This window comes from Canis lupus, chromosome 15 (genome assembly GCF_003254725.2).
Source record: "Canis lupus dingo isolate Sandy chromosome 15, ASM325472v2, whole genome shotgun sequence".
Lineage (NCBI taxonomy): Eukaryota > Metazoa > Chordata > Mammalia > Carnivora > Canidae > Canis > Canis lupus.
The window spans coordinates 2,697,845-2,714,425 of record NC_064257.1 but is presented as its reverse complement, the minus strand read 5'-3'; the positions used below and the strand labels follow the sequence as shown (position 1 = coordinate 2,714,425).

The window sequence follows — 16,581 nt, the reverse complement described above, 5'->3', positions numbered from 1 at the left end:
GAACAAATGCCCAAATCAATAATGGAGCATGGGGATTGGTCACTCCCTGGATAGCAAAAGCTTCCATCCTTTTTTTTTTTTTTTTAAAGATTTTTATTTATTCATGAGACAGAAGCAGAAACAAAGGCAGAGGGAGAAGCAGGCTTCCTGTGGGGAGCCTGATGCAGGGACTTGATCCCAGGACCCTGGGATCATGCCCTGAGCTGAAGGCAGACGCTAAACCACTGAGCCACCCAGGTACCCTAAAATCTCTCATCCTTGCAGGGTCCAAGGTACCTGTCATGACCCCCCACCACCACCACCCCACACACACCCCCACCCCCACTTTGCTGCCCCTGCTGCCCGGAGCAGCCTTCCTGGCCTACATAGCTCTAAGGCTGGAAGTGCCCAGGGGCACAGATCAGATGTGAGCCAGTCTCCCCTGGACGTCTCTCGAGGGAAAGTGGCATGAATGTCCCTTCTGCTCTCATCCGGTGCCACAGATCTGGGAACCCCTGAAGGCAAGAACCAAGTCTTTGGGTCTTTCGCTATGAGTTCCCGCACCAGGGCCAGCACAGTGGGTCTCCAGAGGACCTTCCCTGCGCTGGGCCCGGCAAGACGCTGGGTGTGTCCTCCTGGGACTTGGCTGGGTCCCTGCTACAGCCGTACAGAGGCTGTGAAGGGATTTGCCCAAAGTTACACAGCAGGTCACCGTCCCGACTCCACCCCAGGTCCTTCCCACAGATATTCCCCGAATGTCCCCTGCGTCCTCATGCCCACATTCAGGGTGCCCCGAGGAAAGCGCATGCCGCCCCTCCAGGGCCCCTGACCCTCCTGCCCAGACGGGGGGTGGGGGGGGTGCCGGGCAACAACCTCCCGCCCCCAGTCCACCAGAAATGAACTCCAACTCCCATCTTAGTTTGTACCCAAGTCGGGGGCGGGGGGGGGGAGTTTATTTACAGAAAGGCTGGGGTGGATCTCAGGGTGGGTGGGGGTAAGGCCAGGAAGAGAAGGGGGAGGGGTGCTTAAATACTCAGATGGGAGGGACGCAGGGAGGAAGTAGTGGGGCCGCTTCAGACGGCCACCTCGGGGTGGGTCACCCACCAGCAGTCACCCAGCAAGTCCAGGGGAGGAAGGTGGGCTCAGGGACCGGCAGAGACCTCAGTCCACCTGCCCCAAAGAGGTGGCCACTGGAGGACAGCACAGATTACGGAGACATTTGCTTTGGTACCTTGTGAGTCGTGCTCTGGGAGGAAAGCCACCTCTTTGGAGCTGGGACTCTCCAGTGACCCTTGCCGTCTGTTGGCCTCACCTTTTCATCCCAATGCCCTCCCTTCGCTTCCCCCGAATCTTAGAATTTCCTTTTCCTCAGGACTCCAGGGTCCCGGATGGAAGGGTCTGGAAAGCTGGCTTCCTGGTCTGAGGGATGGGGTGCGTGTCCACCCCGCTGGAATCTAGTCCCCCCCCACCCCCCAGGATGCCCGCCAGGCTCTGTCCTGGCCTCCTGCTCATGGCCCTTTGATGGATCCGGGCTCTGTGAGGCGCGCAGAGGCGTAGGCCGAGGCTGCCAGGCAGGCCGCGGGCTCACAGAAGCCGGGCAGCCCCGCGGGGCCCGGCGGACCCGGTCGGCCTGCTTCCCCCGGGGCCCCTGGGGCGCCGCGGGCCCCGTCCTTGCCGTTGATTGCCTGCCCGGGCCGGCCGGGGAGCCCTACGGAAGGGAGAAGACCCCGCCGTCAGGGGCACCGCCTGTCCCAGCGCCAGGGGGGCAAGTGCTGTTTTTCAGGGAGGCAGGCGGGGGGGGGGGGGGGGGGGGCAGGACGGAGCCCACCCAGTGCTCCTGGGTGTTCCAGAGGGACCCGAAGCTGGAGGAATGGGGCGTGGGCGAGCAGGAGAGGCCTCCACGGCAGAGACCCGGTGTCTGCGGGTCATGAATCCCAGGGCCCCAGGGGCAGGGCCAAGGTCTTACCTGGGATCCCGGGGGGCCCAGGCATCCCGGGGTGCCCGCGTCCCATCTCTCCCCGGTCACCCTTCTCTCCACGTTTTCCTGCGGAGAAAGAAAGGAGCTGTCGTTTTGCAGAACTGGAAATTCAAAGTTTGCGACTTTGGTTGCTATTTCATGTCCCATTTCCCACGCAGCAGTTATTCCTGTTTTGTTCTAGTTTTATACTAAAAAGAAGTTGGAAATGTCGGTAGAACTGGTTACACAGAGGAGAGTCCAGGGCAGGTGGCTCGGCGGTTTAGCGCCGCCTTCAGCCCAGGGCGTGATCCTGGAGACCCGGGATGGGATCGAGTCCCACGTCGGACTCCCGGTGCATGGAGCCTGCTTCTCCCTCTGCCTCTGTGTGTGTGTGTGTGTGTGTGTGTGTGTGTGTGTGTCTCATGAATAAATAAAATCTTTTAAAACTAAATAAAGGAAAGTCCAGGCAGAATGGAAGGTACAGCCGGTCGGGTTCATTACGGAGAGCGTCTAATGAGCATCCAGCCAGCCTTTACCATGTTCCGACGCTACTGAAATTACCTCCACGTGTAATCCTCAGGACTGTATGAGGCGGTGCTTACTAACCCCCCGTTTACAGATGAGAAATCTAGGGCCCAGGGAGATTATCAGGAAACTTGTCCAGGTCCGCAAGGGGAAAGTAGCAGAGTCTGGACAGACACCTGTCTTGTGACTCGAGTTTGCGTGCTTTACGACTTTGCTACGCGGCTTCCAGAGACACAGATGTTTACGGGGCACCACTAAGCAAATTTACAACAACCCCTCTCCCCCAAACCCCAAGTTATAAAATAGTACATTCATTTCCATCAATTTGCTACTGAGAAAGCCCAGGAGTCACATATGACTTCTGGAACCCTTGGCGGAGGGAACAGGGGATCCTGAGGGGGGATGAGGAGAGAAACCAAGAGGCTGAGCCATCAGCCCACAGAGCCCATAACCCCACCTGCACCCCGATCAGCACTCACCCTTGGGGCCGGTGTTGCCAATCTGACCCACGGCTCCCACGATGCCAGGAACGCCCCGAGGGCCAGGGTGCCCATGAGGTCCCTGCTTGCCTGGGTACCCAGGAGGCCCGGGGGGTCCTGGCGGACCCACCATCCCGATGGCACCCAGGGCCTCCCGCTTGGCACTCACAGCGACCTCTGCCAGTTGCTCTGGAGGGAGGGAGGTCAGTGAGATGGGGTCAGCTCAGTCCAGCCCGGGCCCCAGGTGTGAAGACCCCCAGGTGTGGAGACGCGTGAGCCACGAGCGTCCTGCCCCCTCCTCCTCCTCTGCCTTCGCGGAAACCGAAGACCAGCGAGGGCGGAGGAGGGGCCGCCCGCCCTCACCTTGCATCATCTTCATCATCACGGTCACGATGTGCTGGTCGCTGGCGTCCCGGCCCTGCGGGCAGAGGCGGCCTCCAGGAAGAAGCTCCGCCGGCCCCGGCCCCGGCCCCGCCCCGGCCCCGGCCCCGCCGACTCACCGCCACGCCCTGTCTCCCGGGCAGTCCGGGCACGCCTCGGTCTCCCGCCAGTCCTCGAGGGCCGGGGGGCCCGGGGTAGCCCTGCACCCCCGGGGCGCCCGCATCCCCGCTGGGGCCCGGGTAGCCGGCTTCTCCGCGGACTCCTTGCTGCCGGGGCGGAGCGCGGGTGAGACTTCGCACGTGCCGGGGAGGGGGGGAGGGGAGCAGCGCCCCGGGTAGGGGGAAGGCGGCGTCGCAGGGGCTGGACTCACCTGTCCCTTGGGCCCCGGCTCGCCGGACTCGCCCTGCAGGTACAGGCAGCTCGGTCACCGGGCGCTGAAGCCCCGCCCGCCCCGCGCGCCCCGCGCCGCCCCGCCCGCCCCGCGCCGCCCGCTCACCTTCTCGCCTTTCTCTCCCCGGAGGCCGGCCACCCCCGGGTCGCCCTGCAGATTAAGCACCGCGGGTCAGAGCAGCGGCGGCCGCCCAGCCACCTCCACCCCCCATCACCCCCACCTCAACCACCCATCAGCCCCACCTCCACCCCCATCACGATCCCCACCTCCACCCACATCACCCCCACCCATCGCCCCCACCTCCACCCCCCATCACCCACCACACCCACCTCCACCCCCATCACCCCCATCCCCGTCACCATCACCCACGCCTCCACCCCCCATTACCCCCACCTCCACCCCCTATCACCCATCACCCCCACCCCCCATCACCCATCCCTCCCACCCCGCCGCTGCCCAGGACGCTGCTACTCACCACGCTGCCGCGGGGGCCGGTCTTCCCCGGGAAGCCCTGCAGCAAGCGGGGAGGCAGGGCTTGGTGAGGTCACGCCCCCCCTTCTGGCCACACCCCCTGCAGCCCGCCGCGCCCCGCCTCGCCCCTCCAGCCCGCTCCATCCCCCGCACCCGGCAGGTCTTTGGGCCTTGCTCCCAGGTATTTTCCAGCCCCTTCTGTACCTTGTCTCCCTTGATGCCTGGCAAGCCTTGGGGCCCTGGAATTCCGGGGGGGCCCTGCTCCCCCTTGGGGCCCTGAGGAGACAAGAATCCAGAGCAGTAAATGGCAGGGGGCGCCCAGGCTGCTCCCTGCTGCCCCTCCCAGCCACCTCCACTTACCTGCCGTCCCTGAGGGCCTGGCTGCCCCACCGGCCCCCTCTCACCCTGGTCACCCTGAAACGAAAAGAAAGGATGAGGAGCACGGGGTCAGCAGGGGCACCCCCCCAGCCCCCTCTCCGACCCCGATCCTGCTGGTCAGGGTGCCCTCCCCTCCGCTGTCCCAGCTTGGAGCCCCTTGCTCCGCGTCATACACCAGCGATCGGCCCTTGCTGGGAAGGCCCCACGCAGCCTGGGCAGGACTAGGCGGGTGCTGGAGCCTTGGTAGGACCCACATCTGGGTCCCCGAGTGCCCGGGGAGCGGGCAGGCGGCAGAAACCGCTGTGCCAGGCCCTCACCTTCTGCCCCATGATGCCTCGGGGTCCGATTTCTCCTTGAGGTCCTGGCTCTCCCTGGGGGTCAGAAATTGGGAGTGAGCCGTTGGCCCCTGGCTGCCCTGGGCCTCAGCTGAGTCACTTCATCAGGGAAGCCTTTCCTTGTGCTCTGTCCTTCGGGTCCCCGTACTCCTCCTCCAATAGGACCCACAGCTGTAGTTACTATCCTGTGATCGTAGGTTCAAGATCCGCCTTTTCCACTACACTTTAGCTCTGAGTGAGAGACTGTCTCGTCCAACACAGCTACAGGGATTTGGTGAATGTTTATGGAATGAATGATTGAATGAATGAATGACTGTCTGCTGGATTCTTAGCTCGGGTCAGTGTGGCCATCGGAGGAGGGGACACCCATACAGGACAGAACTGATCCCCACCATCACTGCATTGTACATAGAGAAACGACCACCCAGAGAGGAAAAGGGAGCACCCCTGGGTCAGTGGGGTCAGTGGCACAGCCCAGACTGGGATCCAGGGCACCCCCCGCACTAGGGCTTCACCCCACACCTCACCCAGGCCTCATATGCTGGGTGCAGGGTCTTCAGGCCTGGGAGGGGGGCCAGTGCAAGAGCCCTGTGTTCTGGGGAGAGCACTTACCTCCTTCCCAGGGGGACCAGAGAATCCAGGGAGGCCCTGCTGGCCTGGTTCACCCTGCAGGAAAACACAGTTTTAAGGTGAGTCTGGGGGGCCCAGGCAAGCCCTTGACCTTGGGGAGCCTGGTGAACCCTAAACAGAATCTAGAACCACATGAATTGGGGATACGGTGTTTTTGGTCAGGTCTTCTGGAGTCCACAGATTTTCCCGTATTTGTTTCCTCCTCTGGATTGGGAGCCGTGTCTCTTGTCCCCAAGGAGGGCAGGGGGAGGGGGCAAGCGGGAGGTGGTGAGGCCCAAGGGGACTTGTGTCCAGGCCATGTCCTTGAACCTGGGGTGAGGCCTGGCCTTGCAGTCTTTGAGCCATGCCCCTGGACCCTGCCCGCAGGCTCCCTTGCTCAGATGAAGCCAGTTCTGTCCCCAGCCTGGAGTCACCATACCTTGTCTCCCGGGCCTCCTTTTGTCCCAGGCTGGCCCGGCACGCCCTGTAGAAAGAAGTTGGTATCAGTTTCTACCCTGGCTTTGGGGAACCCCAGGCATCTCCGGCTTTACCTCCCATCCCCAATCCAGATCCCCTCCTTTGGGAGGCCCAGTCCTGGCCTCACAAACCTGACTGAGCCCTGAGCCCTGGTGGGAGTGGGGGTGTGGGGGTGTGTGTGGGAGTGTGTGGAGGGGTGGCACAGGGGCCTGCAGCCTGCAGGGAGGAGAGGAGGCCCCTGCGCTAACAGGCACACGTGAACACATGTAGGAACGTGCTCTGCACCTGGGCGTGTTATCAGGCTTTGGCCTCAGTGCCCCCAGCAGGGAGGGAGGCGAGGCGCCCATGGACTGGGCTCCCGGAAGGCGTGGGATGGAGGTGGCCCTGAACGGTGACAAGGCCCAGAGAGATGGGGAAGGGCGGTCCAAGCAGCAGCTCCTGCAAAGGCCTGAAGGTGTGGGGTTAGAACAGCCAACAGCCGAGAAAGGGGAGGACCCGGGGGCAGTGGCTGATGAGGATGGAAGGGTAGGGTGGCGTCAGTTAGGGTGGGCTGTGAGGACAAGCACTGTGACTGTCCTGTTCACAACTCTCCCTGCCACTCAGTGTGCCCCGGGGACTCTGTCTTGGAGCACTGGATGGAATGGCTTTCCTGGAAGCAATGGGGGCCACGGAGAGCACTTCAGTGGGGAGGAGCCAACACAGGGAATCTGAGTGGCCACAGAGATGGTGATGGGGCCTGGGCTGCGTGGGGACAAGGACTAGAGCGAGAACCCTGGGTGTGTGTTCACACCCAGCCTCATCAGCCACCCATGCCGCCAGGAGGGAGTGGGCAGCCCTGAGGAGGAGAAGCAGTGTGCCCGTGGGGCAGCCCCTGGGATCCCCCCACTCACCGCTAGGCCTTGGTGGCCTTGGTTTCCTGGCCGCCCTGCCTGTCCCGCACTGCCCTGGGAGACACGGAGAACAGAGGCACAAGTGAAAGCCCCAGCAAGAGGGTCCATGGCTTCCACTCAAGTGCCAGTAGGGAAACTGAGGCCCAGAGGCAAGCAGGGCTGTGTCCGTGACACACCTGAGGATCCCAGGCTCCTAGGCCTCCGGGATCAGTGTGATGAGACTGGCCTGAGCCAGGAGGGACCCCGACCCTCCCAAACCCACCGGCAGTCCCCACTCCTACCTTCATGCCTGGCGTGCCTGGGGTCCCATCCTTGCCATCGATGCCTGGGGGCCCCTGCTCAGAAGGAAAGTTGAAGGGAGACTCACAGTGGGGAGACGCCTGGGGTTAGGCCACCCACACGTCCCTGTGTGACCGCTGCAGCATGAGGGTAGGAAGTGGGTCTGGTTATCTCAAGAACCCCCACCAGCCAACTGGGAGGGGAGCAGAAATGGGAGGAGGGTCTGGGGGGACAGACCGCAGTCCTTCCTCTGAGTGGGGGACAAGTGTCCCAGATTGCCGCAAGATCCCCCCACCCTCTGCTCCACCATCACCCTATTTGCAGGTGAAGGAACTACAGCCCAGCAAGAGGGCTTTTCCCAGGTCACAGAGCAGCCCGCCCTCTGTCCTCCTAGAATCCCAGGCTCCCTGTCCTCTAGGACCTGGGACAGACTGACCCACTCTCTGTCGGGGTAGCCCTGGGCCACTTACGGTTGCTCCCTTCGGGCCTGTTATGCCCTGAGGTCCTCGGAGACCTTGGCCACCCTGCAAAGTAGACAGAAATGAGGTCACCTTCAGGGTGCCGAACCCCCACCTGGCTGTTCAGAGAGGTGATGAGAAGGTGTCGGGCCCAGGATCCCTCTTGGCACAGGAACACGGAGCAGAAGCTGAGGGAGGGGGCCTGGGAACTGGGGGGGCGGTAGCAGAAGTCAGCCCCGCACCGATGGGACTGGATGGGGCACGTCCAGGGGAAGGAACTGGAGGTCCACCGGGACCTCCCCCACCTGGGCTCTGAGCTCCACTTACTGAAGAAACACAACAACTCAATACAATGTGTGGATTTTGGGTCTTGATTTGAACAAGAACCTTGAAGGGACTTTTTTTTTTTTTTAAGATTTTATTTATTCACGATAGACATAGAGAGGGAGAGAGAGAGAGGCAGAGACACAGGCAGAGGGAGAAGCAGGCTCCATGCATGGAGCCCGACGTGGGACTCGATCCCGGGACTTCAGGATCACACCCTAGGCTGAAGGCAGGTGCTAAACCGCTGAGCCACCCAGGGTTCCCGCTTTTTTTTTTTTTTTTTTAAGATTGTATTTATTTATTTGAGAGAGAGACAGAGATGGCGACAGAGCCAGGGAGTTGGAGGAGAAGCAGGCTCCCCAATGAGCAGGGAGCCCAGATGCAGGGGTGGGGGGCAGGGGTGGTCTCCATCCCAGGACCCTGGGATCATGATGTGAGCCCAAGGCAGCCATGTACCAACCGAGCCACCCAGGTGCCCTCTGAAGAGACATTATTGAGATAATTAGGAAACACGGAACACAGACTGGTTATTTTGCGGACATTAAGGAATAATTGATCATTTTGTTGGTATGATAATGAAGGATAGTGTGATTTTGGGGAGGAAAAGTCCTTATTTTTCCTTGTAAAAATACGACTCTTGCAGTACTTCCTTGTAAAAGTCCTTGTATGTAGAGACATGCAGAAGTATTTAAGGGTGGGACGTCCGGGTGGCTCAGCGGTTGAGCATCTGCCTTCAGCCCAGGGCGTGACCCTGGGGTCCCAGGATCGAGTCCCACGTCAGGCTCCCTGCATGGAGCCTGCTTCTCCCTCTGCCTGTGTCTCTGTCTCTCTCCCTCTCTCTCTCTGTGTCTCTCACGAATAAATAAATAAAATCTTTAAAAAAGAAGTATTAAAAAAAAAAAGAAGTATTTAGGGGTGAAATGACATATGAGGGGATTTGCTTGGAAACATGAGCCACAAAGTGGTGGATTGACTGCGACAGAATGTCACCTTGGGGAGACAGGTATATGGAGGTCGTTCTAGAATTCTCTCTACTTTTATGTACGTTTAAAAACTGGCACGGCCAAAAAACGTTTACTTTCTGCTCAACTTCTCTCTAAACTCAAAACTGCTCAAAAATGAAGTCAATTAATTAAAAAAAAAAAGGAAGTTCAGAGGTTTGGGACGTGGCCCAAATCCCATTAGCCCCGTGGCTGATCTGCTGGAATGTCATTGTCTGGCCGCCACGGGCCTGGGACCAGATCCCGCCGCTTCTCTCAAGCTGAATTTGCTCAGCGCAGGCTGGGCTTGCAGGAGTGGGGCTGCTGGGGTGCGGGGCTCCCAGCGCAAAGGCTCCTGCCCCACACCAGTCGCTCACGCGCACTGACACAGAGTAACGCACACGCATGCACACACGCACGTGCAGACGCACAGAGTGACCCATGTGTGCACACCTGCACAGCACAGCACGGAGTCTGCACACACCCCCATGCATCCGCACAGACACAGAGTGACACACACGCATGCACACACCCGCACACACGCACGTGCAGATGCACAGAGTGACCCATGTGTGCACACCTGCACAGCACAGCACGGAGTCTACACACACCCCCATGCATCCGCACAGACACAGAGTGACACACACGCATGCACACACCCGCACACACGCACGTGCAGAGTGACCCATGTGTGCACACCTGCGCAGCACAGCACGGAGTCCGCACACACCCCCCCCCATGCATCCGCACAGACACAGAGTAACACACACTGGCGCACACACACACACCTGGGCAGACACCCAGAGCACGCACACACCCGCTCACACTCGAGCCCCAGGGGGAGCTGAGTCCTGCCCAGTGCTGTCCAGGGGCCCCGACCCGACAAGCGGTGGCTGAGGACTCACCACATCGCCCTTCTCCCCCGCTCGGCCCGGTGGCCCCCGTGGACCTTCCTCACCCTGGCAAGAAGGACAAAGGGGAATCCAGGTCACCCGGGCTCGGGGGGAAGCCACCCTCCCCTTGTAGCCCCAGGAGCTCCAGCGGGAGCAAGAGGACACTTACGGGTGACCCGGCAGCACCAATGGAGCCCACCATGCCTTTGTACCCACGAGGACCCTGGGGACAGGAGAGGGACAGTCAGTGCTGCCAGAGCGCAGAGGCCAGAGGGCGGGTCATGACGACTCTTGCAGTACTCCCGGCTGACTTACCATCTCTCCTTTGGGTCCCTCCATGCCCGGGTAGCCCCTGATGCCCTGGGGACCCTGTCAAGACAGAAGAATGACAGCAATGGCAATTCCACTTCATTGCAGCTTCTCTGACCCCCACCCCTGCTGTTCACCACGCCCCTCTGAGGCAGGGGGCATAGTCCCGACCTCAGAGAGGGGACAAGGAGGCTCAGGGACCGGGGAGGGACTCATCAAGGTCACTCGGGGGACACTGCCAAACCTGGGCCTCGGCTGGGTCTGCTGGCTGACAGCCTTGGCTCCTGTCCCCCGATTTCTGACCGCCTTGGCCTCCCTCCCCCACCCAGAGACATGCCACCTGCACGCGGCTGTTTCTTTTTCAGGTTGGAGGCCAGACCCAGGGGGTGGCTCCACTAAGATGCCGTAGGATGAGGAGGGGAGGGCCCTGAGGTGGGGGGCGCCGAGTGTTCCTTACCGGTGGTCCAGGGATGCCTTGCTCTCCAGAGGCACCCACATCTCCCTTGGGACCCTAGGGGGGCAGGAATGAGTGATCAGACAGGCAGGACCCTAGAACCCAGACAGTCCCATGTGTGACAGACAGAGGAGAAATGGACACCCAGGAGGAGAACGGACTTGCCCAGGGACACACTGGGCCTCCTGCTTCTCAGCTCAAGGCTCGGGCCCCAGAGACCCACAGGGGAAGGAGGGGGGATGAGGAGGGGAGGCCCCTGTGAGCCCTCTTCCCACCACCTGCCGGGCCTCTGCCCTCACACTCACCGGCTTCCCCTGGCGGCCAGAATCGCCCAGAACCCCGCGTTTGCCAGGATGCCCCTGAAGGGAAGGAGGGAGCTCGGTGTGAGGTCCACCCCCAAACACCTGCTCTGCCCCCCAAAGCCTTGCGCCAGTGACTTACCTTCACCCCCTGCAGCCCTGGGGGGCCTTTCACCCCTGCCGGACAGTTGGTCGGACACTGGAAAGAAAATCCCGCCGGGTTCTGGGGTCACTGGCTTGCCTCAGGCCAGCGGGGCTGTGCTCCCCATCTTGCCAACTCCCGAACCCTCCTCTCACCCCTCTAGGTTGAAGCCGCAGCCTCTCCCCCTCCCCGTGACTCCACCTCCAGAGCCCACCCGCCCCAGGCCCGTGGCTCACCAAGAAATCCGCGCTGCCTTCCAGGCCCTGGATGGTTCCGGGTCGGCCCTGAGGGAGATGTATGAAGAAGGAGCCCGACCCCAACCTTTCCCACCCCAGGCTTGTGCCAGAGGCCCTCATCCTGACCCATGTGGGAGGTCCGAGGACACTTACCGGTTTGCCAGGTGGCCCCGGGGGCCCCGATGGCCCATCTGGTCCGGGATCCCCCTGGAAGCAAAAGGGGCCAAAATTTATTCTGCCTGGCACTGCCAGTGTCACTCTGCCCCCCTCCTGCTACTGCCCTACCCACTCCGTCCTCCAGGTCGGCTTCTTTTTGCCTGAAAGTTCTACGGCAGGGTGGGCTCAGCAGGAGGGGTTTCTGCCCCAGACCCAGAAGTAGGCTAGCTTGGAGGTAAAGGGCAGGAGGCAGAGAGTGCGGAGGGGGGGGCTGGGGCTCACCTTGGGGCCTGTGATTCCAATCTCACCGGGGAGGCCAACAGGTCCAGGTGGTCCCTAGGAGCAGAGCCGTCACTGGCCAGGATGCCTCGGAGGGTTAGCTCACCCTGACACAAAGGTCGGGACTCTGCTACCCAGAGGCCCCTTCCCCACTTTTACTTTGCAGCCAAGCCCAGAGACACTGGCAGCTTAGGGCTTTAGGGGCCGGAGAATCCCAGAGCCAGCAGACAGGCCCAGCGTGAGCTGGCCCAGAGTCCTCCCGGCAAGTGTGCCTGTGCTTGACACCATCCCAGTGTGCTGGCCCCTCCCCTTCATGTCCAGTCCCCTGGAAGCCCTTCTGTGTCCTCCTTCCCCAAGAGTCTCAGGGCCCCTGTTCCATCCGGGAAGACTTACAGGAGGTCCAGCAAAGCCAGGGCCCTGGAACAGAAGGAAAGGAGTTCGGGTTCATGGCTCCTTCTCCAAGTTCCTCCCCCGCCCCCCCCCCCCCGTAAAAGCATCCCTTGGAGCCCAGATGTCACTCACCGGCAGGCCAGGGGGACCGGGGAGCCCAGGCTGGCCCTGAAGGAGCAATGGGACAAGTTCAGAGGCTGGGGTCTCCTATGTCCCTGCTCCTGTCTACTACAGCCCACCCTCCCCCCTGGAATACCCAAGCTGAGTCCTCAGCAGGCCACTTACCTTGACTCCAGGGATCCCCATGGGGCCAGGCTCCCCCTTGGCTCCAGTTAGACCCTGGGGAAGAACAAGAAGGTAGATCAGGGAAGGGCAAACCTGTTCCCTGAACCATGCGATAAGCCAGGGCCTGAGGTCTCTCCTGGGTGGGCCCAAGCTGCCCTTCACCTGCTCCAGGAAGGCCAAGGGGCCTCAACACCTTGCTTTCTCTTCCCCCAGTTTCCACAACAACCGTGGGAGGCAAGCAGGCAGAGTAATTCCCCTCTTTTGAAAGATGAGAAACCAAGGCCCAAGGATTTGTCTGGGCAGGCCTCACACCTGCCAGGTTAGCAGCCTGGGAGACCTAGAGGTAGGCCTGCCCTTGGCAACTTCTTCTGATCCTTAGTGTTCACATCTGCAAAATGGGTTAATCACGTTCACCTCTCTGCATAGATGTGAGAACCAAGGCGCTAGTGGAAGGCATGTGATTTTTAATCTTTGCAGGGTGTGGAAAATTTTGGAGGGGTCCTGAGGGCTGCTCATAGCTCTGATGACACCTCTTGAGCCAGCAGGACAAAGACAACTCATGGGATCATGGGACCTCTTTGTCCTCCATCTTTTAGTGATTAACCCAAGTGTATTCCCCAATCAGATGACTGTCCCAGTAGTCCTGGCTGTGTCCAGGAGCCTGTGACCTTGGCGTCCCTGGGAATTTTGTGGTATCAGTCAATAATATTCCTCTCCTGAGTTCTCCTGGGGCTGCGAGGGGGTAGGGTATGGCAGGGAAGGAAGGGACAGCTCCATCCACAGCATTCGATCTGTACTTGGAGGCCAGAAATGTGAGAGTAAACCCATTAGCTGCTGCAGAGGAACAGAACCCCTCTTTGGGACCCCATGTGCCTGCGATCCATGCTTCCGGGTGGCTGTGAGGTCATGAGCCACATGAAGGTGAAGGGAACTCATAGCTGTACAGTCTCCATCCTGCTGCCCTGCTCTGAACAGAAAAGCAGGGAAGATGCCAGAACTGGGCTCTGAAAGTCAGGGAGTGCAGCTCTAACCTGCTTTAGCCGACACTCAGGTACTTACATCAATCCCAGGCTTCCCATCAGGCCCATCTGGCCCGGGTTTGCCAGGCTCTCCCTTCAGTCCCTTAAAAACAGAGGTTGGGCAAATATTAGCCAGAGGAGGGCAAGACCCAGAAAGGTCAAAGGTCAAAGCAGAAAAAGCACTCACCGGAGGGCCGGCTTTCCCAGGGGGCCCCTTGTCACCCTGCAAGATACAAGTCGGTCAAATAGCACCCTGTGGCTCACACTACCCCAAATGGCCACACACAGGCCCTGGCTGGCTGGTCCCACATGCCCTCTCCTCACTCTCTTCTCTTCTGCTCTGGGTTCCCCTCAGCCTGGCATTTTAATATTTTTATTAATTTTTTATTTTTTATGAAAATAGCTCCCTTCCCCCCCAACCCCCCCCCCCCCAAAAAAAAATCATGGGTGGATTGAGATCAACCCCAGCCAGGCTGGAGAGGGTGCTGTCAACACGCAAGCAGGCTATAGACACACCGCTGTTGCTAAGGTGCCAGTTACAGGACCCACAGAGACGGTTGTGGGTTCCAAGTTACCTGAGCGTGGGCGCCTCTTGGATTTGGGCAAGTGTGGCAGAAACGTGGGACTTTCAGAAACACATGAAAGGGGACATGAACTGGGTGGGCAGCAGCTATTTTTGGATTGGGATCAGGAAGAGAAGAGACTGGGACAAGGACAAGGGCCAAGAGGGACTACGAAGGGCTCCGATCCAATCGTTCCCAAGGCAGGAAGTCCCCCCCCACTCCCATGACAAAGGACTCATAGTGACAAAGGACAGACAGGGCCAGTGGAGTCATATTTAGCCCCAGAGCCGCCTTCAGGCAGCTCAGGGCCTGCGGCAGCCAGGGAGCCTGGCAGGGACCCAGCGGCCCGGGGTTGGGGGGGGGCACCAGGTTGAATAGAAGTCTGTCCAGATGGGTAAACACGGAGCTGACCTCCTGGGGGAGCCTCCTGAATGGGGCATTTAACCCTCCGCCGCTAGGGAGCTAGGAGGGCGGCGACAGCCCCGTGCTTCTAAATCCGGGAGGAGGAGGCAAAGGAAGAGCGGGGGTCTGGCTTCGGCGGGGCAGCGGTCTGACCGAGGCTTCGAGCCACCCCAAGAAGCATCCAGACGTGCCGGGGGCAGGGCCGGAGGTTAGGGCGGCTCCCGCCCCAAGGGAAGGGATGGGGGTGGGGGCTGCGGCTGTGAGCTCGGCGGCCACGGGACAGCAGCCCCTTGTGGGCGCGCGGCGGCCACCCGCTCGGCTCTCCGCGCTGCTTCGGGGTTTTCCAGGAACAAACGGGCTCCTTGTGGGGAGGCCGGCGCCGCCTACTGACCGCAGGGGGCGCTGCACCCCCCCTCCCCCCCCCCCCCCCCCCCCGGCCTCCCGAGGCTCACAAAGTCCCCCTTTGTGCGCAGCTCCCCCGCCCCCCGCCCGACCCAGGTTAGAGACTCACGTCGATGCCGTCGGATCCAGGCACTCCCGGCGGCCCCGGGGGGCCCGGGGGCCCCGGTTCTCCGGGCGGACCTCTCTGAGAACACACACAGGGGGAGGCCCTCAGACGGTGCAGGGGGCGGGGGTCCCTGCGGAGAGCCCCCCCGGGGCGCGGCGCGCTCACGGGGAACCGACTGTGCGGCGCCCTGGGTGCCCCTCCCGGCGCTCAGGACCCGAGGCGCGGCCCCGGGTTGGCCGCGGGGGGACCCGGCTCCCGGAGAGCGAGCGCGGAGCGCGTCCCGGTGCGCTGGCCCGCGGGGCCCGTGCGCGGTCGCGGAGGGCGGAGGGCGGAGGGCGGAGGGCGGTGGACGGAGCGGGAGACCGGGGCGCCGCGGGTCCCAGCGGGCAGGCGACGGCGGGCTCCGGGACCGCTCGCTCGCACGACAGGTACCGACGGTGAGCGGGTGCCCTGCCCCCTGCGCCTGGCGCGCCTAACCCGAAAGGAGCACGCGGGGGGCGCCCCTCCCGGGAGCCCCTCCGTTTCCCGTTGGCTTGCCCTCCGCGGGGCAGCCCCCCCCCCCCCGGGCCCGCGCCCTCCGCGCAGCGAGGTGCCAGGCTGGCGCCCGGGCCGGTCCCGGTGGGTCCCCGCGCCCCGGTGGCCCCCGGCAGCGGGGCCGAGCGGCGTCTGGCTGGAGCCCCCCGGGGGGAGGCGGCGCCGGGGCACCGGAGCCCCGTGAATGGGCACCATTGTCTCGCCCGCCACCCGGGCTCTCGGGGCTCCCGGCCGCGCCGCCTGTCCCAGGCCGGGCCGCGCGCCTCCGGACAGGGCCCCCCTGGCTCCCCGGGCCCCTCCGCCTCCCTCGCGGCGCCCGGACGCGCCCGCTGTGCGCCCCGCCGAGGGGAAGCGCCGAGGCCCGCACCCCGACCCGTCCCCGCCCCCGCCCCCCGCACCCCGACCCCGCGCGGCGGCCGCGGCACTTACGATCTGCGCCAGGGCGAGCGCGAGCCCCTGGAGCAGCAGCAGGAGGCGGCGGGCGGCGGCCATGCGGGCGGCGGAGGCTCGGGCGGGCGGGCGGCGCGGGCTGCTCTCGGACGGGGCGGGCGGGCGGGCGCCTGAATATGCGGCGGGGCGGGGCGGGGGCCGCGGGGCCGTCACCCGAGAGGGCGGCCGAGGGGCCGAGGCCCGCGCAGCTCCGCCCCGCCCGGCGCCGCAGCCAGCGCCCACCCTCTGCCCCCGAGGGGAGGCGCCGGCCGTCGGGGGGGCCCCTGCAGCCTGACCCCGGGCCGAGCCTCGGCCCGTCGCTCCTCTGCTCCAGGGCGCAGGCCGAGAGCGAGCCGTGGGTCCTGCACCCCAGGTCGCAGAGGCCCCCACCGCCCGGGTCCTGCACCCCAGGTCGCAGAGGCCCCCACCCACCTGGCTTAGCAGCACAGACCGGCAGGCCTCTTCTGCAGGAAAGCCTACCACAAGCCTTACGGGTCGGCGGTCCCGGGAGCCCCCCCATGCACCCCGTGCCGCACCTCCAGACCCCCTCATCTCCCTCTCACCTCCCTGCTCCCGCCGCAGCTAGGAGGTCAGGCTTTTGGAGGCCACCAGCGAGCCCCAGGCCCTCTTAGTGCCCCCGGAAGCACTGAAGCTCCTGTTGCTCCTGGAGCCGCCCTTGGCCATGCTCTCCTTGAAGCCTCCCTGCCCAGGCCCCCACCGTCCAGCGTCCTCCTCCTCCTCCTCCTCCACCTCCTCCTCTTCCTCCTCCT

The 16,581-nt window shown here is 62.8% G+C and overlaps 1 protein-coding gene across 1 annotated transcript; it reads right to left on the bottom strand.

Annotated features, from left to right (window-relative positions):
* Positions 1-894: 894 nt before the first annotated feature.
* Positions 895-15,926, bottom strand: COL9A2 (collagen type IX alpha 2 chain). Its single transcript, XM_025419782.3, has 32 exons — positions 15,812-15,926; positions 14,852-14,926; positions 13,563-13,598; positions 13,416-13,478; positions 12,357-12,410; positions 12,204-12,239; positions 12,075-12,098; positions 11,685-11,738; positions 11,400-11,453; positions 11,247-11,294; positions 11,011-11,067; positions 10,875-10,928; positions 10,573-10,626; positions 10,122-10,175; positions 9,976-10,029; positions 9,819-9,872; positions 7,622-7,675; positions 7,154-7,207; positions 6,873-6,926; positions 5,945-5,989; positions 5,509-5,562; positions 4,879-4,932; positions 4,544-4,597; positions 4,388-4,459; positions 4,188-4,223; positions 3,818-3,862; positions 3,692-3,724; positions 3,441-3,587; positions 3,304-3,358; positions 2,941-3,129; positions 1,946-2,023; positions 895-1,687 (listed from the first exon to the last, which is right to left on the bottom strand). Exons 1-32 carry the CDS (start codon positions 15,872-15,874, stop codon positions 1,488-1,490), a joined length of 2,058 nt encoding a protein of 685 aa, XP_025275567.1. The 5' UTR covers positions 15,875-15,926; the 3' UTR covers positions 895-1,487.
* Positions 15,927-16,581: the final 655 nt, after the last annotated feature.